Raw genomic sequence first — 18,162 nt, 5'->3', positions numbered from 1 at the left:
GCTGATCACTAATGGTCTCAGATTTTTGAATGCCAGTCTATTTCTAATAAGTCACCTACACAGCACTTACCATATCTCTGTTTCCCATAGATTAAACCAATTAGTAAGGCTGACCAGCCCACTGTCTGAAATATGAGAAAGAAGATTTCATGTCCATGCTAGCTTGTTGACGAACTTGCTAAGGACAACCCACTTTCTTTACTAAATAATACGACCAACAAAGTCGATAAACATAAAAAAGGAAATACAGTTTCAGTGCGAAAACACTAGAATGACCACAGATACCTTGTTAACTAAATGAGTTACATTCAGACTCTTGGACAATAACATGCAAATAACAATCTGTTTAGTCACAAACAATATACTTGAAGCGTTCATTTCCTTTTTTTTTAATGCATGGAAACACATCGTACACTTTACTCACAGTTAGCATTAGCACTGACATTGCATTGCTATGGATAGACAGCTAGCTGGCTAACATGATTAGCTCTATTGGCACTGACCAATGCCAACCAGGCTAAGCTAAGCTAGGCTACACATTTAGCACTATTCACTTAGGATAGGTCACCAACGTAAACTAACAAAGTGTAAAGTATCTGAATAGAAAATACACGTGTGACAAGAGTTATGGTGCAAGGAACATTGTCGATTAATACTAAATATACCTTGATAAGTGGGGAGACTTGTACAAGAGGAACCATGTTTGTACGGACATCTTCAGAGACAGGAGAGGAAGTCAATTAGTGATGGGGAGTCGACTCCATAAGAGTCTGATACTGAAGAGTCGACTCTGATACTGGAATCAATTCTTTTGTTTGACTCCATAACTTTACGAACAGGACATTGTGGTTGGCTCAAAATAATGAATTGCCATTCTTAAGAACCAATCACATCCTCTACAAACACCTGTTGGTTGGTGGGACACCACCTCATTCATCATGTGCGTTTGAGTGAGAGATAATGTACGTGCAAAAGAGCAGGGCTGTAGCAAGGTATTCTGGCCTCCTGACTGTATATTGGTCAGGGCCCCTTTCCTTCTAAAATAATAAAGTTTCGAATTTGTTGTGAGGCCCCCTGGACCTGTGGGCCCCTAGAATCGTTACCACCTTTCACCCCACTAGCTATGGCCCTGCAAAAGAGAGAGAGGTTGTGACAGATTTTAAAACTTTCGGAAGTTTGCAGTGGCAGTTCTGGCTTACATGGTGCCCTAGGCGAGACAGGTACCCTGTCGTGCTGCCCCTGAGAGCGTTACTGTCCTAGGCGCCTGTCTATATCGCCTATGCCAGGATCCGCTACTGGAAGTTTGTGTAGTATAACATCAATGCAAGGGACAGTGGTTGGGGAAGTGGATTCTCTCAATTTGTCTAGTTTCTATATGACAATGAAATGATTTCCGACCCAGCCTTTTTCTTGTTATTTTCTTGTGGAAATGAGCAGCAACAAGGGAATGACATAGTTACCAGTCATTTTAAGGTAAAGTTATGCAATGTCTCTAATTTGAACAGTACTAAAAGTGTGCTGTTATAATAGCAGGAGTAATATGCCTTTTAATTGTTATTGAAGTGAATCAAGCAAGAAAATATGTGCGATTTGTTTTTCCATCGGCATGGAAGCCATCTAGACTAAAGTAAGCTTCTCCCACCCCACTAACTTTAGTGTTTGGATTTGGGTAGGATAAACTGACCAGCAGTTACAGAAAAACTTCAACTTTATCACGGAGTGGCAATCAGATGCAACAAGCAGTGGATTGAGTGAGCTGGCCGGCCCAGGCTCTGTTGGAACTCTAGGCGAAATTTTAGATTGGAATGGAGTCGAAGAGTCTCCAACGACTGGAGTCTGGAGAGACTCACACGCCAGTACCTACTTGTGTTGGGGTAGTTGACAAATGAAATCGTTGCCATAAACTTTTTTTTTAACCCAAACATCAACATTTTTGTTTAAATCTATGAATATTAAAGGGAACGTATACAGTTGGTGCTGTGACTGGTCATAAGTAACAATAAAATTATGAATTTATTATAAAATAAAATTCACTTTGACTATGCATTGTCACTCACATTAAAAAGTAAAATGAAACTGATGATTTGACATTCCATTTTCAATACAATCTTGAGGCATAAATGGCAAATTATATTTTTCAAAGCAATTTCTTAATGTTAACACAATAATAGTGACAGAATTCAAATTAAAACACAAAGTTCAGTTTTAAAGGTATAGTTCACCCAAAAATGATTTTCTCACCCTCATGCCATCCCAGATGTGTATGACTTTCTGTCTTCTGCAGAATGAAGATTTTAAAGGCGCCCTTCTTATGGTGAAATTCCACGTGGTGTGGGCGGATGTAGGGCATGTGTGAATCTAGCAAAAATATAATTGTCAAGCAGCCTTTTTTAATGCTGCACTTTAAACTCTGTGAGACTTAAGTTTAAAAAAAAATTCAGCTAAAATTATATCCTTGTCCATTGTGAATTTTCAGTGTAGCTATTTATGATGCACCACCACACAGAGGTCACTGCCAAACCAAGCAACTTCCTACTTGTCAATGCAGTAATTTCGCCTATCAAAGTTCACCACACTTGAACTCGAAATCAGTGCAAAGAAATTCTTCGCCACTGGAAGTCCATCATGCGGAATTCACGATCGTGCGGATTTCCATTGAGATGACTGTATTTCGCCTGTGGAATTTCGTTGTGAGAAGGTATGTGTAAATATTTAATCTCTGTAGGTAATAACAATGCAAAGGAATTAGTACCAAGCTCCAAAAAGCACATAAAGGCTAAAAGTAAAATTAATCCTTAAGACTCCAGTTGTTTAATATTTTTCTTCAGAAGCGATATAGTGTAATTGGTGTGGGTGAGAAACAGATCAATATTTAAGTCCTTTTTTACTATGAATTCTCCTCCCTGCTCAGAAGATGGTGAAATGCACAAAGAATGCAAATCACCAAAAACACAAAAAGAATGTGAAAGAGAAAGTGAAAGTGGAGATTTATAGTATAAAATTTGACTTAAACATTGATCTGTTTCTCACTCACATCTAACATACCACTCCTGAAGACATGGATTTCACAACTGGAGTCTTATGGATTACTTTTATGCTGCCTTTATATCCTTCATGGACCTTCAGAGTTCTGGCCACCATCTATTTGCTTTGAAAGGACCAACAGAGCTGAAATATTCTTCTAAAAATATATGTTTGTGTTCAGCAGTCATTCATATCGTGGATGGAGTGTGGGTGAGTAAGTGAGGAGAGCTGATTCATTCCTTTAATTTTATTTTTATCTTTTATTTTATCATTTATATTTCAGTTTCAATTTTCATTTCCAAAGCCACCATGTAAACTCTGTTAATCGGTAGGTAGGGCTCATTAAAAAACACTGACAAGTGTGACAAGATATGTCACTGTTAATTTTAGTTTATTTCTTGTTATTAACACTTTTTATTGATTCTTGTGTATATACAAAAACAGAATAAACAAGAATCAACTTTAATTCCCATTTATTTCCCATTATTTCCCCCTCCCCCTCCCCAACAACACCCTGTCTCTCAACAAACATCCCTGTGGTCAAAGTCTAAAATTACACAATGTACACACACACACACACACACACACACACACACACACACACACACATATGTATATACACTACCGTTCAAAAGTTTAGGGTCACTTATTCATTCATCCTTTATTTTATTTTATTTTATTTTACTTAATTTTCCACATTTTAGAATAATAGTGAAGTCATCAAAACTATGGAATAACATAAATGGAACTATGGGAATTATGTTGTGACTAAACAAAATCCAAAATAAATCAAAACTGTGTTATATTTTTGCATCTTCAAAGTGGCCACACTTCGCCTAGACTTTGCAGAAATCTATGCTGGGCACTTAGTGGCTGCTTTTCTTAATTATTCGGTCCTACTCATCCATTTCAAAAACTCTTTTTTTTTTTTTTTTTTTTTTATAAAATTTTTGTTTTGTAATGAAATAAATTAATATGTTGGCACAATTATATTTTTGTCTACAAAACTAATTTCAAACATTTAAGCATAAGCCTTCAGATCAAAAGACTTTTAATATCATGAGAAACATTTCAGGCAATGTTTTTTTTCTAATAAGACCTTTGATATTAGGGTAAAAATCGTATTGGTAATAATTTTTGTATTGTTTTCCTGTAAAAATATCAAAAAATCCTTAAAACAAGATCAATTTGATTGATCTTGTTTTAGAAACAACACTGCATAAGATATTTAGGTTTTTTAGAGAATGTATTTTTAACATGTGTATTTTGTCTTACTGTACTGGCAGAACAAGAGAAAAAATCTTCAGTGCTGAAGAAGTAATCCAATGTATTTACAATACATTATTGACCTTGAGTAATCTAACAGAATACGTTACAAATTACATTTTCAAAGAACAAAATCCACAATTACTACCACAATTTTGTCTCTCCACGTATTCCACACTAAGAGCCTTCCAGAAAGGACAAATACCTGTCTCATTTCTTAACATATGCGTCCAATCCCCCAAGCTGCTTATATGACATCTTTTCAAATGCCGCCACCCTGCCCAGTTCGGTATTTTTAGTTTATTTCTATTATACATCTTAAGTAAGGCATCAGTCTCCACCAAACAGTACCTTTTGTTTGTTTTTCTAGATTAAATGTTAAGAAAGTCCAAACATTTTTGATATTTGTTTCCACTTGAGTTAAACTTGTTCCTTCCATTTGAATCTATTTCAGGAAGTGATGATGCTAGAGGCACTGCCAACAAGGTGTCAGTTTCAGAATCCTGTTGAATTAGAAAGCATGTTGGAATAAGTTAAATTTAAACATGACAGATAAATATGATATAAGCTCTGACACAGAAAGAAAATATGGTATGTGTCATTGAACTATTTATTTCAGTAACCATTGTACTGATTACCACTATTTTATTTATAATTCCATTATTTTATTTGTTATCATTTTGGATATTATTTGTATTGTTTTCAAAGAGTGATAACTTCTAAGCCAAAAAAGTATGAATGCAGAAGGTTGTATTATCCTCTTGCATTAACCTCTTCTGTTTATAGAAAGTTATGCAGACCCATTAGACAGCTTGAGTGGTCACTGTAAATAGAACAATGATGTACTTCTCTGGAATTTAACAGATGGATCACAAAAATACAACCGACTTGTTTTGGAACATGATTGCAACTGCTCAGTCATAGCAGCCCTCCACTGGCTGACACACACTGCAGTGCTAATAGAAGAATGTTACTGGAACGTTCTGTGGCAGCGTATAAAAGCACCGTGGCTTGTTTACTGGTACAGAAGCTTAGAAGAGTTGACCAGCTCAACACAGCACCGAACATCCATTGAAAATGCTTTGCCCAAGCACATTTCAGCCTCATCTCAGCCCATTCATGGACTTCCACTGGCCAGTGCGCAGTCTCTGGCCCGAGACGAGACCTCTTTTCTTTCAGATTGAACAAGAAATGATGAGGCACATGCAGGAGATGAGGCACAACCTGGAGTTCATGGAACGCCTGCATCAAAGGATTTTTGATGAAATTGACCACGTTTCACCCATGACAACTTTCAAACCCATCTCATTCCAACTCGGAAAGGAAGGAAACCAATATGCATTAACATTAGACACAAAGGATTTCTCTCCAGAGGAGCTGTCTGTCAAACAAGTGGGCAGGAAGTTGCGCGTGAGCGGCAAAACAGAGAAGAAGCAAGAAGATGGGAAAGGATCATACTCGTACAAATGCCAAGAATTCAGGCAAGAGTTTGACCTTCCTGAAGGTGTCAGTCCTGAGGCGGTGACCTGTGCTTTACGTAATGGCCAGCTGCAAATACAAGCACCTAAAGAAGCTACATCTACAGGCAATGAGAGAGTGATTCCCATTACGTACACTCCTGCTGTGAAGAATTCCACTCCACAAAGTCCTGTTCCTCAGAGTCCACAGCTTGAGGGCCAAGCAGCTGAAGCAGAGTCTACAAATAACTGAGTTTATTCTCTGTGAACACTGTCAGCAACAACGGAACAAATGACTCTATGGAAAACTGATATACTGTTCTAATTTAAAAGAGACTGACTTGTCTCTACCTTTATTCATTTTTGAAGTCAATTACATTTTGTAGCATTGTATTAACAATTTGTTTGTTGTATTAACTTGTATTAACATTTAGTAGAACAGAAGTCAAATACTTCAGTTCAGTTCCTCTGATAGTATTTAAATATTATATTAGGTTGTGTCAAAATTCAAGAGATGTTCTTGTCTTTTGTGAATCCAATACACTAAAAATCAAAGTTTGGTTTGCTGACCACCACTATTATGTAACGCATGATTTTTCCACAAGATATTATTAAATAATTTATTAGCGCTACATTTTTCTCATAATTTTCTTAATTCACAACTTGTAAAAATAACTTCATGATTTTTCCACAAAATGTAATTAAATGACCTGTATCTCCTGATATTTTCTTTAATTCATAAATGTCTTAATTCACAACTTCACAACTTCTATTAAATTTTCTAGGTGAGAATTATATTATATTATATTAAAATATGGAATATTTATGTGTGTATATATATATATATATATATATATATATATATATATATATATATATACAGTACTGTGCAAAACTTTTAAGCACTTGTCAAAAATGTTGCATAGTAAGGATTTCTTCAATAATAATTTCATGAATAGTTTTCATTTATCAGTTAACATCATACAAAGTCTAGTTAAAAAAAAAAAAAAAAGAAGCTAAATCAATATTTGGTTTGACCACCTTTGCCTTCAAAACAGCACCAATTTCCTAGGTACACCTGGACACAGTTTTTCTTGGTTGTTGACAGATAGGATGTTCCAAGCTTCATGGAGAATTCACCACAGTTCTTCTATCTATTTAGGCTATCTCAAATGCTTCTGCTTCTTCATGTAATCTCAGACAGACACGATATTCAGAGGGGAGCTCTGTAGGGGTCATGACATCTGTTGCAGGGCTCCCTGTTCTTCTATTCTAATCTTTTCTATTTGCAAAAGTAATGTTTGGGAGTCTAAAATTTATATTTCCTAGTGACACACTAAAGTTGAAAATATAAATAACTGTTTTAGGACAAATGTTTGTGAAATATCTTATGTGCCTAAGACTTTTGCACAGTACTGTATGTGTATATATGTATGTATGTATATATATATATATATATATATATATGAAGAGCAATAAAAGCAATAGAAGAAATATTTAGCTAATTAATATAAACTTCACAATGATGTTTTATGCCTATAAGAAATATATAAGAAATAAAAATATAAGAAAATATAAGAAATATTTAGCTAATTAATATTTATTTATTGGTTTATTTGTATAGGGACATTACAAAAACATGATTTCAGCACAAAAGCTAAAAAAGATGCCTTGTACATAGAGATTATAGCACATACTAATTTGCATCTCCGGTCCCAAGATAGGTTTTTTTCATTAAAAACTACATAAATTAAGCAATATAAACTAATCATATATATATATATATATAAAATTTACAAAAAAATGGCTAAATATATACTAAGGTTACTCCCAACCCTGGTGACATATGTAGTATAAAACATTAGATTCTTTAAATTCTTTGGGAATTAAAAATTAGTCCAGCTCTGGTTTCTTTTAAACCAACGCTTAACCAATATTATAAAAGATTTTATGTTTGTTATTGATTTTATTTCAGATGGTAGTATGTTCCAGAGTTGGGAACCCTTCACAGAAAAGGCCCTTTGCCCCTGAGTAGTTCTACGATAGTGAACCCTACATTTACTATTCGCTGTGCTCCTTGTTGTTCTACTATCATCATGTCTATTTAGCAATTTACATAATACCTGTGGGGCTTTACTGTGGATACATTTATACACCAATTTTATGTAAGACAAATTTATATAAATATATATATATATATATAAAATTAAACCTAAGAATTTTTAATTATTATTATTTTTTTAATATTGCAATGATGCACATGATTTGGTATATTGTCCGATTTTAAAGCCTGATTGTAAAGTGACATTATACGATTTACTGTGGATTCACTTGTTCACTTGAAATATGAGACAAAATCATTGCATGCATAAAGAGCTGAGCCGCCCACTTTAAAATGCAGTCTAATATATTTGAAAAAATGTAAGTTAATCTTTATCTTTTTTTGAAGGTTTCTTTACGTGTCTATCAAATGTGAGTTGAGAATCTAAAATAATTCCTAAGAAATTGAACTCTTTTACCTCTTCTATTTCTTTATTTTGTATCTTAATTTTCATTGTTCCTTTTTGTTTTCTATTAGAGAAACACATAGAAACTGTTTTTCTGACGTTCAAAGTGAGGTGGTTATTTTGGAGCCAAGTTTGCATTTAAAAAATCTCAGCTGCCTTTGCTGGTATTTTAGCTGATGTGTAAAAAACGGTATCGTCAGCATAAAGCTGACACTTAATATCCGAACAGCAACTTGGCAAATTATTTATAATTAAACTAAAATGCAGTGGACCTAAAATTGAACCTTGCGGTATTCCTAGTTTATTGTTAAAAAACAAGATTTTTTCCAGCTCAATTATCACACATTGCTCTCTTTTTTGTAGGTAAGTGGGAAACCACTCAGATGTTTGATTACTAAAATTAAAAGCAGTTAATTTAGACAAAAAAGTATCATGGTTAACAGTGTTGAATGCCTTTTTCAGGTTTGCTCCCACAACATGCCCCTGATCTACAGAACATCTTATATTTCCGCAGAGTGCTGGGGCCTAAAATTGATTTATACCTTCAGTTCAGAAGGCAAGCTAAAACTTCTCACTAAAAACAACAGACTTTTGACTTAAATTCGTCACTTCTCTACAGTTTACAGTGAACTTCACCACTTGAGCGCAGTATCTTACGTACTCCAATCCTGTAGGTGGCAGAATTGTTTTGTCAAAATACATTCGATATTTCAGTGTGGAAAAAAACGTTTCCTTCCGTTTGTTCGCACACCCGCCACAAACAAGAAAATGGCTCGGGCTAGCTAAGATATTTTTGTACGTGCATTTACGCCATAATTTGAGGTAGTAAATATACATATTGCTTTTAAAGTGCTGACTAATCATTCCCGACCATGACGGCAGCAATCCATGAGCTGCTCTCCTCCGTAATGGGGGTTTTAGTTGAAAGTGTGGTGTCGGAGTTGAGCAAACATCTCTCTGATTTCACCACTGTCTTATCAGAGGAGTTAAAGAGCAACAAGGGCGGGACTGTCAACAAAAACAAACTCAAGCAGGCGAATCAAGCCAAAACTGTAAGTTCTAGAGCAGAAAAATGTTTGCAGTTTCTAAAACTTTTTTTTTAAGCAAGCTTCTGGTTATAAGTTGGTGAAGGGTTGCTTGTCTTGTAAATACCGTTTTAATTAAGTGTAAATAACTGCACCATAATGAGTCTAATGGATCTATTTGAAAATGCATAATAGAATAGATAGAAATATATAAAACCTGTTTATTTGGCTTGCCTAGTAGGCTAATTTATACTGAGCCTATGCAACCTTCCTTTTTGGTTATAAGCTGTGACCCTATTTATTACTTTGAATTCTAATTTTTCCCAAACAACCATTAGTGCAACCTTTGAAGACCCTTGAGCATCATATGCACTCTGAAAGCCAGAGTTTGGACAGAACACAAGGATAATGAAACAATAGAATAGATAGCTGAAAATGTAAATCTAGTTTAACCATGTACTTTCATGCAGGAAGTTTTAAAAGGTGCATGCAATTAACGAGTCATCAAATTTGCTTGATTTTCAGAAGGAGTTTTCAGCATTCATGGAGATGTTGAGTAAAGCAACAGTAGAGACCATGGTAAAGCTGATTTATGATCGCATCACGGCTCAAATACTGGAAGCTACAGCAAAGTTGCAGCTCTCAAAACAAGACACGTCAAATGGTAAATCTTTATGCTTAATCACCCAACTTGAATGTAAAATCTTGAGTTTGACAAGTTTAACTTTTTCTGGATGAACAATTATTCATTACTAGGCATGTTTCCAGAGATTTCAAAATTTAACTATGGTCATTTATTGTCATGGTAAATAAAATAAAATCACTTTATTGTCACAGCATCATAACCATGAGTGTACAGATGGTGCAAATTTTAGTGGATGCTCCACAACAATGCAGTGTACTTCGTAGAAATTGATTAAAGTAATAGTTCATCCAAAAATGAAATTCTCTCATCATCCCGGATGTGTGTGACTTACTTTCTTCTGCTGAACACAACAAACATTTTTAGAAAAATATCTCAGATCTGTAGGTCCATACAATTCAAGTGATTGGTAATCATATAGATTGTCCTTCCTGCCAAATAGGTGGCGATATGCACCAAAAAAAAATGTGAATCGCCAAAAACAAAAGAGGAAGAATGTGGAAGTGAAAGTGCCTTTATATGCTTTTTGGATTTTCAAAGTTCTGGCCACCACTCACTTGCATTGAATGGACCTACAGAGCTGAGATATTCTTCTAAAATTTTCATTTGTGTTCTGCAGAAAAAAGTCATACACATATGAGATGGCATGAGGTTGAGAGAATTTTCATTTTTTGGGTGAAGTATTCCTTTAATAAAAAAAAGATGACTAAAACGGTTGCTCTAGAAATCTGCCCCTACAATGCTGACAGCCAGCATCCTGCCAGTCTGAAGGATAGATATTTGGTCATACAGATGAGATTTTTTATTTTTTATGACTTTGTCTGCCTAAATAGTAATATCTTGCTTAATAAAATTCAGTGCAGCTTATTTATTTTTTTTACAATTTTATAAAAGCAATAAGGCATTTGAGAACATGCTATATTGTGAATCACAGATTTTCAATGTGGTCTCAGATATTTGGACCCAACTGTGTGTTTGTGTGTGTGCGTGTGTGTGTGTGTGTGTTTGTGTATTAATGATTTGAGGTCTTGGTGTTGTATCCTCCTCACAGAGGGTGAAGCAGCCACATCTGAGCCTGATAGTGTGCCTTTGGAGCCTGAAAAGAACAATGGTGATGAAGTGGAAACAGAGCATCATGATGTTGACTCTGGACTTGCAGCAAATAATCAGTACCAACAGCTTTCCTCTGCACAGGCAGTAAATCTAGTGGGGTGTTCAGGTGAAAGCCAACCTTCTACAAGCACAAATGTGGCTGCAGTAGAGAGGCAGGAGCCTTTAATTTGTGACTCCTGTGGAATGTCTTTCAACGATGTGGCCTTGTTGGACATTCACTATGCTTTACACAAAGAAAGACCTTTCAATTGTCTAACATGTGGGAATTCTTTCAAAATGATGAAATGCTTAATGAAACACCAGAGATTTCACACAATTCCGGATTTAAATATTGAGTTTGAAACTCTTCACGAAGAATTCGTTGTGCAGCTCGAAACATGTGATTCAGTCGATCCATCTATGGAAACAATTGAAGTGACCACTCAAAGTAAGACACATACATTAGATGACAATGCAGTGCTTAAAGGGATAGTTCACCCAAAAATGAAAATTCAGTCATTGTTTACTCACCCCTGTGTTGTTAGAACCCATTATGACTTTTTCTTTTTCTTAACACGAAGGGAGAAATTGTGAAAAAAATTGTGCACATTGATGTCATACAATGGCAGTTTATGGTGACAGCCTCTTCAAGCTTACAAATTATGCAAAAGGATAATTCAGAAGTATAATAAATTACTCTATGCGACCCAAGTTTTGAAGGCATACAGTAAGGTAACAAAATCGTATGTATTATTTAGTAAACAATTAGTGAATTTAGTGAAAATGCTCACCGACCGTTACTATTCTGTACGCATTCATTAGAGTGCACAATAGCAACAATGCACGGCCCCTCCTAGCGAGATAGGGTGTTCAATCGAAAATTCATTTTGATTCGCTTCAACCAGACCATCAACAATATTAACAACAGAAAACACAACACAGCTGCACACAAACCAGAGGGCAGAACTTACAAAACATGTCTATAGAGTTTGAAGTCGAAGAAAAGATGCATTTATATGCCCAGCCTTAATTGTTTGAACCAGAGTACTTGGAAAACAGAGAGATGGAAGAACCAAAAGGCAGGCAGCCACATTCACACGTGTCCTAACCAGACACTAAACAACACGTGATAAATGTGTCTTTTCTGTGTTAATCAGAGTTCTTCTCCTAGCCAGCCATGATGAGCAACAGGACATTCTGTCGATCAGAGTTTTTATTTGTGGTGTTGCACCGTGCAGCCCCGTCCGCTGTGAACTGGCACCGGTCTAAAATCTTTCTCATAACAGAATATTGAAGCCAGCATCTCACTATTCAGCTAAAACCAACACCTACCGAATGTTTAGCTGAGTTTCAGCTCTCTTCAGGCTGAGGTCTGTCACCGGTTCAGCATGGAGAAGACGGGACACATATGAGCGCCCTCTGCCTTTCTCTCTGGAGAAACATCCCAAACCTCCAAAACACTCTGGTCTCCTGTAAGTCTGACTGTAGCTTCTGAGTGTGAATGCATGGCTACATCAGCCTTTTCCAACTCTTTGTTTGATTCAGAGTACTCCAGTTTAAACAATTAAGGCTGGGCATAGAAATGCATCTTTTCTTCGACTTCAAACTCTATAGACATGTTTTGTAAGTTCTGCTTTCTGGTTAGTGTGCAGCTGTGTTGTGTTTTCTGTTGTTAATAGTGCTGGTGGTCCTGTTGAAGCGAAACAAAATGAGTTTTCGCCTGGATGGCCCATCTCGTGAGCGGCGGCTGTGCATTCTGTTGCTATTGTTCTACAGAAAATTCTGTTGCATTTTCACTAAAAATACATTCGATTTCGGTTTGGTTCTCACTAAACCTTACTGTATGCCTTCAAAACTTGAAGAGGTCTTCACCATAAAATGCCATTGTATGACATCACTGAACACACTTTTTTTCACAATTTTTCCCTTTGTGTTAAGAAGAAAGTAAGTCATATGGGGTTATAACAACAAAAGGGTGAGTAAACAATGACTGCATTTTCATTTTTGGGTGAACTATCCCTTTAAAGGTGGACTCAGTCATGTTTTTGTTAATGTTGCGCCTGATGTTGCAGTTGTGGATACAGCATAACACAAAAGCAATAACAATTGTAGAATGCGCCATTAAAGGAATAGTTCACCCAAAAATGAAAATTCTCTCATCATTTACCTTGTTTATGCCATCCCAGTTTGTATGACTTTTTCTTCTGCAGAACACAATGAAGATTTTTAGAAGAATGTCTTAGCCCCTTAGGTCCATACAATGCAAGTGAATGGGTACCAACATTTTGAAGCACCAAAAGCACATAAAGGCAGCATAAAAGTAATCCATATGACTCCAGTGGTTCAGTCCATATCTTCAGAAGCAATATGAAAAGTGTGGATGAGAAACACTTTTTTGTCCTTTTTTGCTATAAATCTTCACTTTCATATTCTTCTTGCGTTTTTGGTGATTCTCATTCTTTGTACATATCGCCATCTACTGGGCAGGGAGGAGAATTTATAGTTAAAAAAATTACCTCAATATTGAATTAATCTATTTCTCAACCACACCTACCATATCGCTTTTGAAGATAGAGATTTAACCATTGGAGTCATATGGATTACTTTTATACTGCTTTTATGTCCTTTTTAGAGCTTCAAAGTTCTGGCCACCATTCACTTCCATTGTGAGGAACTACAGTGCATCCGGAAAGTATTCACAGCGCTTCACTTTTTCCACATTTTGTTATGTTACAGCCTTATTCCAAAATGGATTAAATTCGTTATTTTCCTCAAAATTCTACAAACAATACCCCATAATGACAATGTGAAAGAAGTTTGTTTGAAATCTTTGCAAATTTATTAAAAATAAAAAACGAAAAGAAAAAAATAATCACATGTACATAAGTATTCACAGCCTTTGCTCAATACTTTGTTGAAGCACCTTTGGCACCAATTACAGCCTCAAGTCTTTTTGAGTATGATGCTACAAGCTTGGCACACATATTTTTGGGCAGTTTCTCCCATTCTTCTTTGCAGGACCTCTCATGCTCCATCAGGTTGGTGCGTCGGTGTACAGCCATTTTCAGATCTCTCCAGAGATGTTCAATCGGGTTCAAGTCTGGGCTCTGGCTGGGCCACTCAAGGACATTCACAGAGTTGTCCCATAGCTGCAACTCTGTTATCTTGGCTGTGTGCTTAGGGTCATTGTCCTGTTGGAAGATGAACCTTCGCTACAGTCTGAGGTCCAGAGCGCTCTGGAGCAGGTTTTCATCAAGGATGTCTTTGTACATTGCTGCATTCATCTTTCCCTTGATCCTGACTAGTCTCCCAGTTCCTGCCGTTGAAAAACATCCCCACAGCATGATGCTGCCACCACCATGCTTCACTGTAGGGATGGTATTGGCCAGGTGATGAGCGATGCCTGGTTTCCTCCAGACATGATGCTTGCCATTCAGGCCAAAGAGTTCAATCTTTGTTTTTCATGGTCTGAGATTCCTTCAGGTGCCTTTTGGCAAACTCCAGGCGGGCTGTCATGTGCCTTTTACTGAGGAGTGGCTTCCATCTGGCCACTTTACCATACAGGCCTGATTGGTGGAGTGCTGCAGAAATGGTTGTTCTTCTGGAAGGTTCTCCTCTCTCCACAGAGAAACACTGGAGCTCTGTCAGAGTGACCATCGGGTTCTTGGTCACCTCCCTGACTAAGGCCCTTCTCCCCCGATCGCTTAGTTTGGCCTGGCGGCCAGCTCTAGGAAGAGTTCTGGTGGTTCCAAACTTCTTCCATTTATGGGTGATGGAGGCCACTGTGCTCATTGGGACCTTCAATGCTGCAGAAATGTTTCTGTACCCTTCCCCAGATCTGTGCCTCGATACAATCCTGTCTCGGAGGTCTACAGACAATTCCTTGGACTTCATGGCTTGGTTTGTGCTCTGACATGCACTGTTAACTCTGTGACCTTATATAGACAGGTGTGTGCCTTTCCAAATCATGTCAAATCAACTGAATTTACCACAGGTGGACTCCAAGTTGTAGAAACATCTCAAGGATGATCAGTGGAAACAGGATGCACCTGAGCTCAATTTTGAGTGTCATGGCAAAGGCTGTGAATACTTATGTAGATGTGATTTTTTTCATGTCATTACATCTTTTTTTTATTTTTTTATTTTTTATAAATTTGCAAAGATTTCAAACAAACTTAAGAGAATTTTCATTTTTGGGTGAACTATCCCTTTAACAGTCAACAATGATACATTTATTCAGTGAATGATTTTGTCCAATAAAGGGGATACTCAGGTAAAGTGAATAGTATTCGGCTGGTCATTTGATCTCAACATGGCGGCCCCCATGAGGAGACCCAATCCTTGTAGTCTAAAATAAAACTGCTTTTATTAGGCTACTGAAATGACTTCATCTCATGTGAGTGTATATGACTTCAAACATTTTTCAAAAAAAAAAAAATTGTGTGTAAAACTTTTTATAAAGTGGTAAAAATTTCTGAGTGCACCTTTAAAGACACGTCTACCAATATTTCAATTAAAAAACAACAACTAATAATAATAATAGAATAGAATAATATATAAAATGTACCTTTTCAATTTAGTTTATTCTGAAAACACACTATTTTTCTCCTAACAGGCTTGCTCCAAAATAACTACGACAATGAAGATGAATCTTGTGCTTACTTTGAAACCAGTCAGGATGTAAACGAATCACTTGTGCAAGGCTTAAATATCATCATCGAGAACACAGACATTCAGCCTGACATTACCTCCAACACGAATATAGTAAAGCAATCGAACGATGGCTTGTTCCGATGCAAAACCTGCGGGAAGTGTTTTGAACTTAGGTGGAAGTTCATTAACCATGTTCGGGCTCATGTTAAACATTATAAGTGTTCCTACTGTGATAAGCGTTTTACCATGAGGAGCTGCCTTATCAGACATGTAGCAATGCACACTGGAGCTCAGTTATTCAAATGTGATATATGTTCCAAGTCATTCGTATTTCAGGCCTCTCTGGAGAAGCACAAGCGTCTGCACACGGCAGAGAAGACAGTTACTTGCCCAAACTGTCAGAAGATTTTTCCTGGCAAGCGCTCTTACGGTAGACACAGGTGCAGAGCACTCGAAAAGCTTTACAGCTGCCCTGTATGTGACAAGCAGTTCAAAATTAAACAAAACATGCTTGATCACCAAACGCTGCACACTGGAGAGAAGCCATACTGCTGCGAGATATGTGGTGCATTTTATAGTTGTGAGAGATATCTGAAAAATCACCAGAAGAGTCACATTGAGAAAACGTACGAGTTCGGATGTGACCTCTGCAACAAGCGATTCAGCGCTCGAAAACATTTGCAAGCACATATGCTTGTGCATACGAGGGAAAAACGGTATGCGTGCGACATCTGCGACAAGAAGTTTGCCACCTCTGGAAATCTCAACAGACACCGAGCAGGTCACACAGGAGTGAAGCTGTATGGTTGTCCTATATGTTTGAAGAGGTACACCACTGCATACGCTCTAAAAATTCACACGCACAAACACACTTCAAGCAAACCGTTTCTTTGTGATATTTGTGGGAAGGGATTTACCAGTTCAGACTACATGAAAAGGCACAAGCGAATTATTCACATAGGAAGGAGAGATTGTGTCTGTTCGATCTGTAATAAGGCTTTCATCTTCCCCAGTTCTCTTAATCAACACATGCTTGTACATACAGGAGAGAAGCATCATGAAAGATTAGTCAGTCCTTTGCTGAAGAAGTTCAGTTGCGATCATTGTCAAAAGAAATTCTACTCTCAAGCTGCCCTCACAGTGCACCAAAGGGTTCACACTAAAGAAAAGCCTTACAGTTGTGACGTATGTGGAAAGAGCTTTGGGTATGCAAGCAGTATTCAAATGCACATGAGAATCCATACTGGGGAGAGGCCTTTTGGTTGCGATGTATGTGGTAAGACATTCAATCAGGCTGTACATCTGAGGACCCATCAGAGAGTACACACTGGGATGAAATCATTCAGTTGTGAGAGCTGTGGAAAGAACTTTGTGGACCAGAGAAACCTGAAACAACATAAATGTAAATACACCTTGTAAATTCTTCAGTAGCAGTTACCTTTATGCAAAACCAAAGGATGCACTGTAAAACATGTTATGTATCTTATGTTCAGGGCTATTAAATAGTTAATTAAATGCATAGCATTATAATGTTAATTGGTAATGACCTATAGAGTCTTGGGGACGAAAAATGAAATGAGATTGTACGCTTGTGCATTTTTAAGGTGTTGAAGGGTTAGTTCACCCAAAAATGAAAATTCTCTTATTATTTACTTACCCTCATGTCATCTAAGATGTGTATGACTTTCTTCAGGAGAACACAAACAAAGATTTTTAGAAGAATATCTCAGTTCTGTTGGTCCATACAATGCAAGTGATTGGTGATCAGACCTTTGAAGCTCCAAAATGTCAGCATAAATAATCCATTAAACTCCAGTGGTTAAATCAATGTCTTCTGAAGTGATCCAGTTGGTTTTGGGAGAGAACAGACCAAAATATAACTCCTTTTTCATCTTGACAGAAGTCTCATTGGTGGTCATGATTTCAAGCTTGATTACACTTCCTATAGCGCTAGATGGCGCTCTGCGCAAGCGTCAAGCACTAGTAAGTGTAATCGAGCTTGAAGTCATGATTGTGCCTAGAGACTGCAATGCCAAGATGTACAGTGGAAAAGATAAAAAAAATATATTTACACCCCAAACCAACTGGATCACTTCAGAAGACATTGATTAAACCACTGGAGTCTTATGGATTACATTTATGCTGACTTTATCTCCTTTTTGGAGCTTCAAAGGCCTGGTCACTATTCACGTGCATTGTATTGACCTACTCAGCTGAGATATTCTTCTTAAAATCTTAATTTGTTTTCATTAGAAGAAAGAAAGTCATCCACATCTGGGATAAGGCATAAGGGTGAGTAAATGATGGGAGTATTTTCATTTTTGGGTGAACTATCACTTTAACAATTGTATTTTCAAACAAAGACTGGAAACAATTGTTGTGTTTGAATGCAATAAACACCATGAAGAACCTCTGTCTTTTTCTCTCTTTTTTTGATTTAACACTAGGTGGCAGATTAAACGTATTATTAAAGTAAACGTTGGTTTTATTCTAAA

At 36.8% G+C, this 18,162-nt stretch overlaps 2 protein-coding genes across 3 annotated transcripts; both read left to right on the top strand.

The window, feature by feature from the left end:
* The first annotated feature begins 5,228 nt into the window (after positions 1-5,228).
* LOC127430888 (heat shock protein beta-11-like) lies at positions 5,229-6,470 on the top strand. Its single transcript, XM_051681027.1, has one exon. It carries the CDS (start codon positions 5,368-5,370, stop codon positions 5,998-6,000), a length of 633 nt encoding a protein of 210 aa, XP_051536987.1. The 5' UTR covers positions 5,229-5,367; the 3' UTR covers positions 6,001-6,470.
* A 2,530-nt stretch (positions 6,471-9,000) lies between these two features.
* LOC127430891 (zinc finger protein ZFP2-like) lies at positions 9,001-18,075 on the top strand. Of its 2 annotated transcripts, none has more exons than XM_051681031.1 (4): positions 9,001-9,306; positions 9,808-9,943; positions 10,974-11,462; positions 15,630-18,075. In XM_051681031.1, the coding sequence occupies exons 1-4, from the start codon at positions 9,127-9,129 to the stop codon at positions 17,084-17,086; spliced, it is 2,262 nt and encodes a 753-aa protein (XP_051536991.1). In that variant the 5' UTR covers positions 9,001-9,126; the 3' UTR covers positions 17,087-18,075. The 2 variants fall into 2 exon arrangements, with proteins under 2 accessions (XP_051536991.1, XP_051536990.1); XM_051681030.1 differs by having other exon boundaries at positions 9,805-9,943.
* The last annotated feature ends 87 nt before the right edge of the window (positions 18,076-18,162 follow it).

Source organism: Myxocyprinus asiaticus, chromosome 40 (genome assembly GCF_019703515.2).
Source record: "Myxocyprinus asiaticus isolate MX2 ecotype Aquarium Trade chromosome 40, UBuf_Myxa_2, whole genome shotgun sequence".
NCBI lineage: Eukaryota > Metazoa > Chordata > Actinopteri > Cypriniformes > Catostomidae > Myxocyprinus > Myxocyprinus asiaticus.
This window is presented reverse-complemented; position numbering and strand designations above follow the sequence as displayed.